The 14,146-nt window shown below is 39.4% G+C and overlaps 1 protein-coding gene across 3 annotated transcripts in view; it reads right to left on the reverse strand.

The window, feature by feature from the left end:
- Nucleotides 1-5,130: 5,130 nt before the first annotated feature.
- The window catches only part of ulk4 (unc-51 like kinase 4), a 416,752-nt gene continuing 407,736 nt past the window's right edge, over nt 5,131-14,146 (reverse strand). For all 3 annotated transcript variants that reach the window (XM_059652139.1, XM_048563177.2, XM_059652146.1), the window contains 2 exons: nt 13,667-13,755; nt 5,131-5,864 (listed from right to left, as the gene is read on the reverse strand). In XM_059652139.1, the coding sequence (XP_059508122.1) occupies nt 5,801-5,864; nt 13,667-13,755 (153 nt within the window). In that variant the 3' untranslated portion in view covers nt 5,131-5,800. The remainder of the gene's footprint in view (nt 5,865-13,666; nt 13,756-14,146) is intronic.

The following is a 14,146-nucleotide window of genomic DNA, read 5'->3' on the forward strand; positions in this document are numbered from 1 at the left end:
TTCATTGACAACAGTCTCAATTTCTACAACAACAGTGGAATATAAATAACCAGTACCAACACTGCAGGCTAGCAGAACTACATTTAACAAGCAAAAGCTGCCACTCGAAAGTTTCTCTGGGGGCAAAGGTGATGACAAAAGTGTAGCCCAAACTTTGTTGTTGAAGATTAAAGTCTCAGCTCGATCTTACACTCTAACAGCATTGCTTTTACATTGCAGTCTTGCACTGACCTTCCCAGAGATGAAGGAAGCTCTTTGACCAGTATAATGATCCTACCTGATATTATTACCTTACAAGTTAGACCTCAAACTGAAATATGCTTGATAGATCATACTTTTCATTTTAACAAGGTGGTCTCACTGAAACATAAGCACACTGCGATTTGATTTTAGCAATAAAACATAAATTAGTGATGCTAAAATAGAATTGACTGACTGTTTACATATAGCAAAAGCAGAAATTACTGTAGAAACTCAGCAGGTTTGGCAGCATCTGTGGAGAAAAACCAGAGTTAAGGTTTTGGGTCTAGTTCTAAAGACTTCACTTCCGAAGAAGACCCTTCAGAACTGCTTTATTAATATCTAAAACACACCTCTAAAGATTTTGAAACGAATTATAAAAATATAATCCCATTAAACCCAAAAGAACCCCTTTATAGTACTCATGACAGACAGAATTCCCTTCTTTATCACCCGTATATGGCTTAACTTTAGTTTCAACTCTCAGTCTTGAGAATCTAACACTCTTGTTGAAACATTCATACAACTGAGCTTAAATTTTCTGAGCTTCAAATAATCCTTTTGGGTTTTAACCAAACACTTCTGGTCTGGAACATTTACTCAACTTTTCCACTGAAGCAATCTTGCCCTTAACAATTCTAAACTGTCTTTAGGAATAGAAAAGGCAAGATTAGGGAACCATGGATGATAGGTGAAATTGTGAGACTAGCCAAGAGGAAAAAGGAAGCATACACGAGGTCTAGGCGACTGAAGACAGATGAAGCTTTGCAAGAATATCGGGAATGTAGAGCGAATCTGAAACGAGGGATTAAGAGGGCTAAGAGAGAACATGAAATATTGCTGGCAAACATGGTTAAGGAAAATCCCAAAGCCTTTTATTCATATATAAAGAGCAAGAGGGTAACCAGAGAAAGGATTGGCCCACTTAAGGAGAAAGAAGGACAGTTATGCGCTGATTCAGAGAAAATGGGTGACATTCTTAACGAGTACTTTGCATTGGTATTCACCAAGGAGAGGGACATGACAGATGTCGAGGTTAGGGATAGATGTTTGCTTACTCTAGGTCAAGTTGACATAAGGAAGGAAGAAGTGTTAGGTATCCTAAAAGACATTAAGGTGGACAAGTCCCCAGGTCCGGATGGGATCTATCCCAGGTTACTGAGGGAAGCGAGAGAGGAAATAGCCGGCGCCTTAACAGATATCTGCAGCATCCTTAGACACGGATGAGGTCCCAGAGGACTGGAGACTTGCTAATGTTGTCCTCTTGTTTAAGAAGGGCAGCAAGGATAATCCAGGTAATTATTGACCGGTGAGCCTGACGTCAGTGGTAGGGAAGCTACTGGAGAAGATACTGAGGGATAGGATCTATTCCCATTTGGAAGAAAATGGGCTTATCAGTGATAGGCAACATGGTTTTGTGCAGGAAAGGTCATGTCTTACCAACTTAATAGAATTCTTTGAGGACGTGACAAAGTTGATTGATGAGGGAAAGGCTGTAGATGTCATATACATGGACGTCAGTAAGGCGTTTGATAAGGTTCCCCATGGCAGGCTGATAGAGAAAGTGAAGTCACATGAGGTCCAGGGTTGCTAGCTAGAGGGATAAAAAACTGGCTAGACAACAGGAGACAGAGTAGTAGTAGAAGGGAGTTTCTCAAATTGGAGACCTGTGACCAGTGGTGTTCCACAGGGATCTGTGTTGGGACCACAGTTGTTTGTGATATATGTAAATGATCTGGAGGAAGGTGTAGGTGGTCTGATCAGCAAGTTTGCTGATGACACTAAGATTGGTGGAGTGATAGTGAAGGAGACTGTCAGAGATTACAGCAGAATATAGATAGACTGGAGAGTTGGGCAGATAATTGGCAGATGGAGTTCAATCTGGGCAAATGCGAGGTGATGCATTTTGGAAGATCAAATTCAAGGGCGAACTATACAGTAAATGAAAAAGTCCTAGGGAAAATTGATGAAGAGAGAGATCTAGGTGTTCAGGTCCATTGTTCCCTGAAGGTGACAACGCAGGTCAATAGGGTGGTCAAGAAGGCATATGGCATGCTTTCCTTCATTGGACAGGGTACTGAGTACAAGAGTTGGCAGGTCATGTTGCATTTGTATAGGACTTCGGTTCGACCACATTTGGAGTACTGTGTGCAGTTCTGTTCGCCACATTACCAAAAGGATGTGGATGCTTTGGAGAGGGTGCAGAGGAGGTTCACCAGGATGTTGCCTGGTATGGAAGGTGCTAGCTATGAAGAGAGGTTGAATAGATTAGGATTATTTTCATGAGAAAGATGGAGATTGAGGGGCAACCTGATTGAGGTCTACAAAATCATGAAGGGTATAGACAGGGTGGATAGCAAAAAGCTTTTTCCCAGAGTGGGGGATTCAATTACTAGGGGTCATGAGTTCAAAGTGAGAGGAGGAAAGTTTAAGGGAGATATGCGTGGAAAGTTCTTTACACAGAGGGTGCCTGGAACGCGTTGCCAGCGGAGGTGGTAGACGCAGACACGTTAGCGTCTTTTAAGATGTATCTGGACAGGTACATGGATGGGCAGGGAGCAAATGGACACAGACGGTTAGAAAATAGATGACAGGTTAGACAGAGGATCTCGATCGGCGCAGGCTTGGAGGGCCGAAGGGCCTGTTCCTGTGCTGTAGGTTTCTTTGTTCTTTACCCTGCTAAACTGTCAAAACTGATTCTAAAACTATTTTTCATGCTATAGGTATTTCGTCTAATGAACCCCTGACCATTTAAATGGCAAACCGCACGCACAACTGTTTATTTTGTTCACTGGTAGAATGGTCGCAATGCCAACAAAATCCCATTACTCTCCACATAGTCTTTCACATTTTGTTTTAAAAGAAATCATCATCATATATTATACCAGAAGAGAAAATCTTCATGAGGTTACTTATTGTTTTATTGGGCACATTCTCACTGATTTCTTTATTATAAGATACAGTCATGCAGTGACATTATTTCTGTATTTGCGTTGATGTATGGGATATTTGGACTTGCTTGGAAGAATTAACCAATATTCTCAATTATCAACACAGCATTGAACTTAAAGCCACAATACACAAAGAAAACCTTAATTTTTTGGTTTTGCTACAGCAGTTTTTTTTAAATAAAAGGACACATGCAAAAGCAAGGTGTCTAAACATGCTGCTGCCTCTTTGGTGGGATTTGAACTCAAGTCCCTACAGCCCGGGTCACTGAATTACTAGTCCAGTGACATTATGTAACATTGTGCTTGAACCCACTGCTAGAGAGATGGTGCAAGCAGACACAGTAGCAGCATTCGAGAAGTGCCTGGATGAAAACATGAATAGGAAAGAAATAAAAGGATGCGGATCCTGTAAGTGAAGACAGTTTTTGTAAGGAAGAGAAAAATGTGTTGGCACAGGCTTGGAGGGCTTAAGGGCCTGTGCTTGTGCTGTACTATTGTTTGTTCTAGTATCATTACACCACTGTCTTCCATTTGGTTATTCCATATATTTCCTAATTTAAGTCCTGAAAAATTTATTTTTTAGAAAATGCTCTCTAGTTCTAGGTTCCCCTTATTAGCTTATCCCATTTTCTACTCAATTCCCAGCCTGGCCTGAATGATTTTTGCTTTTGCCACCAGTCTTGCCAGGCAGACTTGCAAAAATCAAGTCTCAACAGAGGCAATGACTGAAGATTTCAGGTGACCTTAACCTGGGGTGGAATTGGGCAATGTTATCTCTAAACAGTAAACAAAACTAATGTTCAAAAAGATGATGCACACTCTCTACTCCTTTCAATAGCCCTATTTAGTATACCTTGCCTAATAATTTTCAGAGAAGTAATCTTATGTGGTAAACTTTTGCACTCCCTAAGGGCTCTATCTACCATATATTAATCTGCTGCAATATCCTGAGTTTCCACAAATTATACTTTAAGCAACTACTCTCAATCTAGATGAAACTCCTCAAACAGCATCAACACAACACTTCACATCAACTGCACTATACTTACTACACCATTATCTTGCTGTCATTCAGTCTGCTGATTCATGTGCTCAAATTCTCCCCTCATTCTGTTTCATAATTTGACTTGCTTACTTCTGTGAGGGAACTTAATTAATCAAAGCTTAGTGTTCAATTTGTCTAAAATTGAATCTGTTGCTGTAATATAGGTCAATCCAATGACTGATCCAAAACAGCAGACAGACTGCAGCAAACTGATGCCAACTTTATAATGAAGTAGCATAGGGTTAAAGACTAATCAATTATGAAATAATTGAACAATCTGAGAATGAGGGTAGGAAAAGAAAGATAGGCAGACAGATACACTTTTCTTGCCAATTTTCTTCCTTTTTTAGAATTCTGAAGAGTCAGAATTCCAGATTAACCAGTCACCCGAAAATATCTTGCCTTCATGTTATGGCAGCTAGCTAAGCAATGTAAAATATGAATGATTAAGAAAATGATCTTCTGTATATTTTAAGATTATAGCTATTTGGTACAGAGTTGAGTGTTACTGGAAAAGGCACATCTTGTCGAAGCTTTCCATTTATAATCAATGGGACATTTCACAAGAATACAAATTCAAAGGGAAGATCAATATCTATGTGACATGAGAGGAGAGTGCTATTGGTTGGCAGATGGACTCTGACTGGTAGAGAGATTGCCATGGATAAAATACCACTGCACTTTTATAGCCTTTGAGAACAATAATGGTATTCGCATGCCACAGAAAAACCATAAACTCCAGGTCACACTGTTTCCATACACTCAATATCTCACCAGGCAAGTGGGCAAAGCATAAGTAAAGGTTTACCCTTTTACTTTAAGAGTTTCAATAGTGTAAGATACAATGACAACATCTCCAAAGCAGAAATATTCTATGTAATTATTACAGTTGTTTATTGATACAGCACCAGTTGAAGATTTCAAAAATATCGCTGCTCCATTGACCAAGCAGAGGATTTCTTGAAATTGACAGCAACAAAATGTCTGGTTAAGAGGACACAGCATTTTTAAAACATTTTCACTGCAGAGTAGTATGAAACTCGGAAAGCTATTATGGTTATCTTGAAATAATTTTATTGTATTTTACAGATATTAACTTGAAACTGTTCATGGAATATAGTGAATAGAAACATTTTTCTACACATTTGAATATTAGGGATCTTATATCAACTCAGAAGAGAAAAAAAAAGTCCAAAGTGTCATAAGTTATCAGATAAATACACTACTAGAGTGGAAATTTCTTCATAGTCTCAGAAAATCAGAAATCTATTAAACATATGGAAAACAATGACTTTTATCATTTGTACTAAGACTTCATATCATGTTAAAGATGGTCAAAAACATCTTTTTACCTGTTGCTAAGTAATGACCTTTTAAAGAGATTTTCATCACTTTCTTTCTTCCCAATTCTGCAGCAGTGTTTTGAAGGAATTGCTGTTGTATCAAATCAAGCCTTTCTTTTGCTCAAAGAAGACCAGCCAACACGGAGACCAATGGACAAGATCAATTCCGCTTCAACCCCAAATGACAATGTGTTACTGGGAGCTTTACTGTTACCTCCTGTTCACTGCTCAATGATTTTCAGGATTTCAGAGGCCAAAGATCCAATGGCAATATCAGCATGGGACCTGGAAGATACAGAAAAAATACTCTAAATAATCAAAAAAGACTCTATATAGCCCTTTCATCAGAATTCAACAGGTTCAAATAACTGCACAGAAAAATTAAGTAATTTTGTTGTAAGTTGTGGTGGTAGCACAGAGACGCTTAAAGGAATATTTACAAATTAAGTTATGGGCAAGAATAAGGCAGAATGAATATAGTGTGGAGAAGTTATCCACTTTGAAGGAAAAGTAGAAAAGCTAAACTTTTTAAAACTGTGAGATTGAGCTACGTTATATGTTCTTGAACACAAATCACAAAGTTAAAATACAGTTATAGCAAGCAATTAGGAAAGCAAATAGTATTGAAATGAAGACTCGCTGTAACAGTACAGGGCCGTGGTGAAACCACACCTGGAGTACACTTGAAAGGAGTTGACAAGGGTTCACTAGCTTGGTCCCTGAGAGTAGGGAACTGTACTAGAAAGAAACAGTTGGGCTGACATACTCTGGAATTTATAACAATCCAAAATAATCTCCTTGAAACGTTGAAGTTTTTTAAGGGGCTCAGTAGGTTGATGCTGAAATGTTGATTTCCCTAGCTGCGGAGTTTAGATCTATGGGTGACTGTCTCAGAGCAAGAAGGCGGCCATTTAGGAGTGAAGTGAGGAGAAATCTCTTCACTCAGACGGGTGTGATTTTTTCTGGAAGTCTAACCCAGAGCACTGTGAATGCTCAGTCATTAAGCAGGACTCAGATTGTTAGATATTTAAATTTAAAGAGTGGGGGGTGGAGTTGACGTGGGTAATCAATCAAATTTTACCAAATGGCTATTTCCTTAAGAGCTATTACAATTGAGGCTTAAACATCAATTCTGAAGTGCTGGATAACAAAGTGTGGAGCTGGATGAACACAGCAGGCCAAGCAGCATCTCAGGAGCACCAAAGCTGACGTTTCAGGCCTAGACCCTTCATCAGAGAGGTCTAGGCCCGAAACGTCAGCTTTTGTGCTCCTGAGATGCTGCTTGGCCTGCTGTGTTCATCCAGCTCCACACTTTGTTATCTTGGATTCTGCAGCATCTGCAGTTCCCATTATCACTGATACAATTCTGAAGTGCTATCTCCTTAGTTCCTCTCTTCAAGCTCTTACTATCTTTCACACTATGGATGCTGAAATCCATCAACGGACCTATTCTTTTGTCATTTGGCCTTTGCAGGCCCAGCAAATGAATATTGATAGGCTATTCAACTGTGAGGAAATCACAGCCAATGTCAACTTGTTCTTGCCTGATGATCCACTGAGGGGCACTTACTGGTAAGGACTCTTGTATGTCCATTGGTAATAAAAACTTCCTCTGTGCTTTCTCTAGAATGCTAAAGGACCTTTTTGACCAATTGCCCAGCCACTAGTGGCACTTTGACAACTCAGCTAACTCACAACTGTGGATCTTCCTGGCTCACTACTATTCTGGGAAATGCATTTTGCCCCACTAAAAGGATCATGAAAATAATTTATAAGACGTGAAAAGTTAAATTAATTAAACAAATACATTATATCCCATTGTAAATTTTTGTAAATCTTTGTAAAATCTTTGTAAATCTATGTAACGCAGAGTTGCTTTCAGGAACATTTTTAAAATGGGGACTTTACACTGATCTGTGCAAGAGGGCAAAACAGGCATGCTGCACAAATAAAGTCACTAATTCATAAGTTACTGAAAACCAACATGCAACTGCAGCAAGCAATCAGGAAGGTGAATGGTATGGTGGCTTTTATTGCAACAGAATTTGAGTCCAGGAGCAAATATATCTTTTAATAGTATAGAACCTTGGTGCGATGTACCTGGTATACCGTATGCAATCCTTGTCTCTTTATCTAAAAAAAATACTTGCTACAGATGGGGTACAGTGGATGTTTACCGGCCTAGGTGGGGGTTTCTAGGACCAGGGACATTCTTAGATTGAAAGGCAAGCTATTTAGATCTGGGATGAATAGGAATTTCTACATTTCAGAATCACACAGTCAGATAGCACAAATCAGGCCATTTGGCCCACCTATCTACACTAATCTCACTTCTCAGCACTTGAATGTTATAAATTTTAAGTGTTCGCCTAAATACTTTTTAAAGATGTGAGGTTTTCTGCCTCAACTACCCTTCCAGGCAATGTTTTCCACATTCTCTCCACCTGCTAGATGAAGAATATTTTCCTCAAATCCCCTGCAAATGTCTTGCTCTTTAAAATTGTGTACCCTTGTTGTTGACCCTTTAAATAAGGGGAACAGCTATTTACCTTGAACGTGCCCTTCATCATCTTTTACAGCTCAATCAGATGCCCCTTTAGCCTTATCTGCTCTAAAGAAAACAACCCAAGCCTATCCAGCCTCTTTTCATAACTAAAATGCTCCAATCTAGGTGATATTCTGCTGAATGTCCTCTGTGCATTCTACAGTGCAATCACATCCTTCCTATCATGCAGAGACCAGAACTGCACACAGTATCCACCTGTGGCCAAACCAAAGTTTTGTACAACTTCCACATAACTTATCTGCTCTTATAATTCATGCCATGACTGATAAAGGCAAATGTTCCATATGACTTCTTAACTATCCTATTTCATTTCTCCTGCCAACTTCAGGGATCTGTGGACAAGGGGCCATGTCTTTTTTCTTAAGTGTCCCAAAACCTCCAGTGCTTGCTCACTCCCTATATCAGAGTGCTGAAGAATCTCATAGTCCCTGTTCCCAAATTCTGTAATTACGCTTCTCCTGAGTGAAGGCAGAAATGTAGTAGTCATTTAACACCTTGCCAACGTCCTCCGGCTCTATGCACAGATTCCTCCCTTGGCCACTAATGGGCTCTATTTTTTCCCTGGTTATCCTCTTCTTCTTAATATACTTAGACAATTTAGAGTCATGGAGTCATACAGCATGAAACAGACCCTTTGGTCTAACCAGTACATGCCAACCATAAACCCAAACTCAATTAGTCCCACATACCTGCACTTGACCCAAATCCCCCCAGACATTTCTTATTCTAAATGTCTTTTATATGTTGTAACTGTACATGCGTCTAACACTTCTTCTGAAAGTTCACTGCACACAAGAACCATACTGTGGAAAAAAATTGCCCCTTATGTCTTTTTTTAAATCTTTCTCCTCTTGCCTTAAAAATATGCTCCCCAGCCTGAGGAAAAGACACCTGCCATTCACCTTATCTATACCCTTCATGATTTTATAAGCCTCAATAAGGTCACCCCCCAATCTCCTATGGTCCAGTGAAAAATGTCCCAGCTATCCAGCCTTTCCATATAACTCAAACCCTCCATTCCATTCCTGGCAACATCCTGGTAAATCACTTCTGAACCATCTCCAACTTAATAATTTCCTTTCTACAACAGGATGACCAGAATTGTACACAGTACTCCAGAACAGGCCTCACCAATGTCTTGTACAACTTCAACATTACATCTCAACTCCTTTACTCAAAGGTCTGAGCAATGAAAGCAAGTGTGCTAAATGCCTTCTTAACCACTCAATCAATATGAGATGTAAACTTCAAAGAATTATGTACGTGAATACCTAGTTTCTACAACACTATGCGTAGCCCTCTTTAATTGTATAAGTTCTGCCCCTGTTTGGGATTGTATTTTGAGATTTTCCCTAATTTTGCCCTTCAGTGTTTCTTCATGCCTGCATTTTCTCTCCTAATTGCTTTCTTATATTCCTTAAGTTCTTAAGTTGCTTCCATAAGATCGCCCATGCAATTTTTATTCTCCAATAGGGCCTCTGTTGATTTGCTCCCTTCACATCTGCTGTAAGTCTTTATTTTCCTTCTTATCCTGTCCAGAAAATTCCTAGACAACCAGGGTTTTCTGGGCTTGTTTCAAGGTGGTGATTTTTTGAAATTCCCTACCCCAGAGGTCTGTGGAACCTCAATCATTGAGTAAATTTGAGACACGGATTGATAGATTTCTAGGTAATCATGACAACAAAGGATATGGGGATAACACAGTAAAGTATTATTGAGGTAGATCACCATGTGAAGATCCATAATGGTGGAGTGGCTTAAAGGGCTGATTGATATACCGTTAGTCCTATGTTCTTAAGGAACGTTTCTGGGCTCTGTCAGACCTCTTAAAGTACTTCAGGGACCATCTGAGACACTACATAATGTTGGAGCAAAGAAACAACATGGTAAGTCATGTATTTACGGTGGCTGAGCAGTCACTGGCTTCACACTGTACTGTATAATATTAAATATCCACAGCAGCAGTCGCCCAGTGGTAGCATCCCTACCTCTGATCCAGAAGCTCGGATTTGAGTCCATTCCAGGTCTTGAATGCTACGGAAGGGGCCTTCATAACTGAATCAAACAGTTTGAGCATCAACTTGCAAATCAGAAACAAAAACAGAAATTGCTAGAAGTCTGGCAGCATCTGTGAAGGGAAAGCAGAGTTAACATTTTGGGTCCAATGACCCTTCTTCAGTTCGGAAGGCTGTTCTGAAAATCATTTGATCTCTCTCCTCCCATTCGAACTTCTGCATAAACATCAACTTTTTTGTACTTGCGATCAGTTCTGAAGAAGGGTCATTGGACCTGAAGCGTTAACTCTGATTTCTCTCCACAGATACTGCCAGAATTGGCAAGATTCTCTAGCAATTTCTGACTTTCTTTCAGATTTCCAGCATTTGCAGTGTTTTTTTTTATTTTTGTAACTTGTAAATCAGCTTTAGTATGAACTTGTAAATGTTTCCAACATACATTAAAAGCAGGTGGCAAGAACAGGAAAAATTACTCTACAATCATGAAATAGAAAGATACTAAAGTCTCAACTAGATAGCTCTATACAAATATATACAGATGAGTATGTAGTCACAGCAATTTGGGACTCCTTGGTTGGTTCATTTGGATGGTATTGTGCTAATATGGATTTCAATCTCTATTCCAGGTGAAGTGTTCTACACAAGATGGAGATTGCAATGCTGTGTGTCAGAGCTGCTTGCAAGTAGCGAACTCAAAAACAGTATGTCCAGCAGGCAATTTGGGCTCATGGGTCTTCATTTAATGTCCTAGTGTCATAGAGCTGTACAGCATGGACACGGACCCTTTGGTCCAACTTGTCCATACTGACCAGATGTCCTAAATTAATCTTGTCCCATTTGCCAGCATTTAGCCCATATCCCTCTCAATCTCCCTATTCATATACCCATCCAGACGCCTTTTAAATTTTGTAATTGTACCAGCCTCCTCCTTTGGCAGCTCATTCCGTACGTGCACCACCCTCTGTGTGAAACTGTTGTCTGTTAGGTCTGTTTTAAATCTTACCCCTCTCACCTTAAACCTATGCCCTCTCCCCCATCCTGGGGAAAAGAGCTTTGTCTACATTTTATCCTATCCATGCCCCTCACAATTTTATAAATCTCTATGAGGTCACCGCTCAGCCTCTGACCCTTCAGGGAAAATACCCCTGGTCTTTTCAGTATCTCCCTAAGGCTCAAACCCTCGAACCCTGGCAACATACTTGTAAATTTTTTCTGAACCCTTACAAGTTGCACAATATCCTTCCTACAGCAGGGAGACAAGAACAGCACTCAGTATTCCAAAAGTGGTCTAACCAATGTCCTGCACATCCCATGACAGTGACTATGAAATATTGGCTAAATATGATCATAAGTCACTAGCGTTCAGTACAGCAGAATAACAATTCTGAGGTTTGTTGGAGGAAGCAGAGATGTATTTAAAAATGGATCAGGAGCAGTAAATGAAAAAGAATCTACACATTGTGATGGAAGGCAGAAAATACATCTGAATGAGTTTCTATCCATGTCAAGTTCTGCTCACTTGACTGGGGGAACAGAATTGGGTACAGTTTGTGGTCTCCTCCTTGGTTCAATGACTGGTAACACTCCTAACTGGTTGGACTAGGTATCAGAGAGTAAAGTGGAATGGTATCCTATCTCAGCTAAAAGGGGGCATATTAATCTGAATGGCTTGGTTTCTCTATGGAAATCAGCATTGTACTGAATGGTTCCATGATATACCTCCACTCTACAGCTCATGAAAATAGTCCTCAAAATAAAGAGAAGGTTCATCTGCTCTCTAAATTTCCTGTGGAACCATGTGTCGTCCCTTCATTGTGTCACTTCTGCACTCTATTTTCAACTGAATTATGTATTTAAGTGTAAGTTTTGAAATATTTTATCTCATGTGCAGGTAAGTATAGGAAGACTTGGTTAAAAACCTTACTAAAATTGATATAAACGTGGTTGTAGTAGGATGAATTGAAGCTAAATTGAAGATAAATGCATTGTGATACCAGACTGTGAATTACAATGGTTTTACAATGCTATTAGTCTGAGCAACCTTCAATTTTAGCATTTTATGCAGTCATAGTCATAGAGTCATGAGCTAAGTGTTAACAACTATATTGGCCCCAAAACTGGTAATGCTTCAATTCAATTTTACATTGATTATCCTTATTCTAAAATCCCTCTATGGTTTCACAACTCTCCATCTCTGTAACATCCTCCAATCCTAAACCCCTTGGTGATCCTTACATCATCTCCAATTTGGATCTCTTGAAAATCCACTATTTCAATCGTTCCACCATTGGCAGATGTGCTTTCAGCTGCTATGATAAGCTCTGGAACTTTCACCCTAAAACACTATGTCTTTCTCTCCTTCTTCTTTAAGATGTGCCTTAAATCCTAAATTGTAGGCTTAGCTTTTAGTCATTTCTCCCAATATCCCTTTACATGATTTGGTGTCAAAAGTCTGTTTGATAATCTTCTTGTTGATAATGCTTTATAAATATAAATTGTTGGTGTTACTGCTAGAATGAGAGAACCAAAGATAACCGGTGAAAATTGCTGAGCCCCAGTCTTCTCAGTTTGAAATTAACAAGTATTAAATACAAAAGTGTTTTTTGTGGTGAAGCAATGCCACCAACTTAGAGGACAACAAAGATGCTTCTTCAATTACATCTCAACTCTTTCCTGTCACTAGGGGTCTTTAGGAGGCTAATTCCTCGGGTGGAGAGACATTCTAGAGCAACTGTGTGTTCTGTCAACAATGCTGCAGAACAGTGAGTCCTGAGATTTGCGTTGCAAAATAAGACCCTACCACAACCATGCAGACACAAACAATATGCAACTGGTAGAAGAACAGGAAGCACCTAATCCAACAGAAGATCGCAATGTTCACAAAAAACTTGTTTTATCTCTAGAGATTAATATCTTCATATTTGTTTTGGACTTTGACGGAGAAGACCTACAAATTTGCCAATGAAGGCTCTCACCTAAAATTAAAATAAGCACTGCAGAACATCCATTAAACAGCAGATGAGTTGATATTAGTCTAATTCACTTTTACGTTTTCCTATCCTATTTCTGTGCAGTTAGTTGTTTGAGGTGAAACTGGAAATTCATTGGATTTCTGCTTGTCAGGAACATAAACATAATTATGCCAAGAACATACTTTGTGGCTTGAAAGTTATTTCAATGTACTTGAAAAACTTACGATTCCTTTCGGGGATGTAAAAAGCTAAGCTCAAGTGAAGCAGACTTTAAGCTCATAACTGGCTGTAAATGAAAGCAGCAACTTTCAGAATCTTTGATCATGCAACCCAGCTCCAGTGTACACTAACAATTGATCAAAGTCAGTCTCAGGAAGAAGCTGGAGGCTTTCAAAGGCTGATTCAAGTGGAGTCTACACCAGTTGCAAAGCATTGTAACCCGATATGTCTGTAGTATATATCTGATACATACATAAAATCTATGGATACATATTCAAAGGCTTGGAAATTCCTTTAAGGCTTTAGGGTTCTCACCTGGCAGCTTGGGCCAGCCTTTGAAGGGTTTCAATGAGAATGTGTCCTTTGCTCTTAACGCTTTCAGCGTGTTTCTCATTCGAACTCACCTGACAAGAAGAATGAAAAACGATAATTGTCAAGACTGCATGGGGAGAGTAAACATTTCATTAGATGTAGATTTGACATGCATTCAAACACATCATTCAAAGTACATTTAAAATTGTTGGTTCTTTGAATAGGTAAATCCCCAAATTATTTAATTTTTAAAACATTTTGTCCATGGGATGTGAAAACCATTGGTTAAGCAAGCATTTATTGCCCAGTCCTTATTGTCCAGAGGGCAGTTAAGAGTCAACCACATTTTTGTGTGTCTGGGGTCACATTTGACTACGCCAGGTAAAGATAGCATACTTCTTTCCCTAAAGAGCATTACTGAACCATACAGGTTTCTATGACAATCGACAGTGGTTATGTGGTTGCCATTAGACCAGCTTTTCA

The sequence above is a fragment of the Stegostoma tigrinum genome, chromosome 2 (genome assembly GCF_030684315.1).
Source record: "Stegostoma tigrinum isolate sSteTig4 chromosome 2, sSteTig4.hap1, whole genome shotgun sequence".
NCBI lineage: Eukaryota > Metazoa > Chordata > Chondrichthyes > Orectolobiformes > Stegostomatidae > Stegostoma > Stegostoma tigrinum.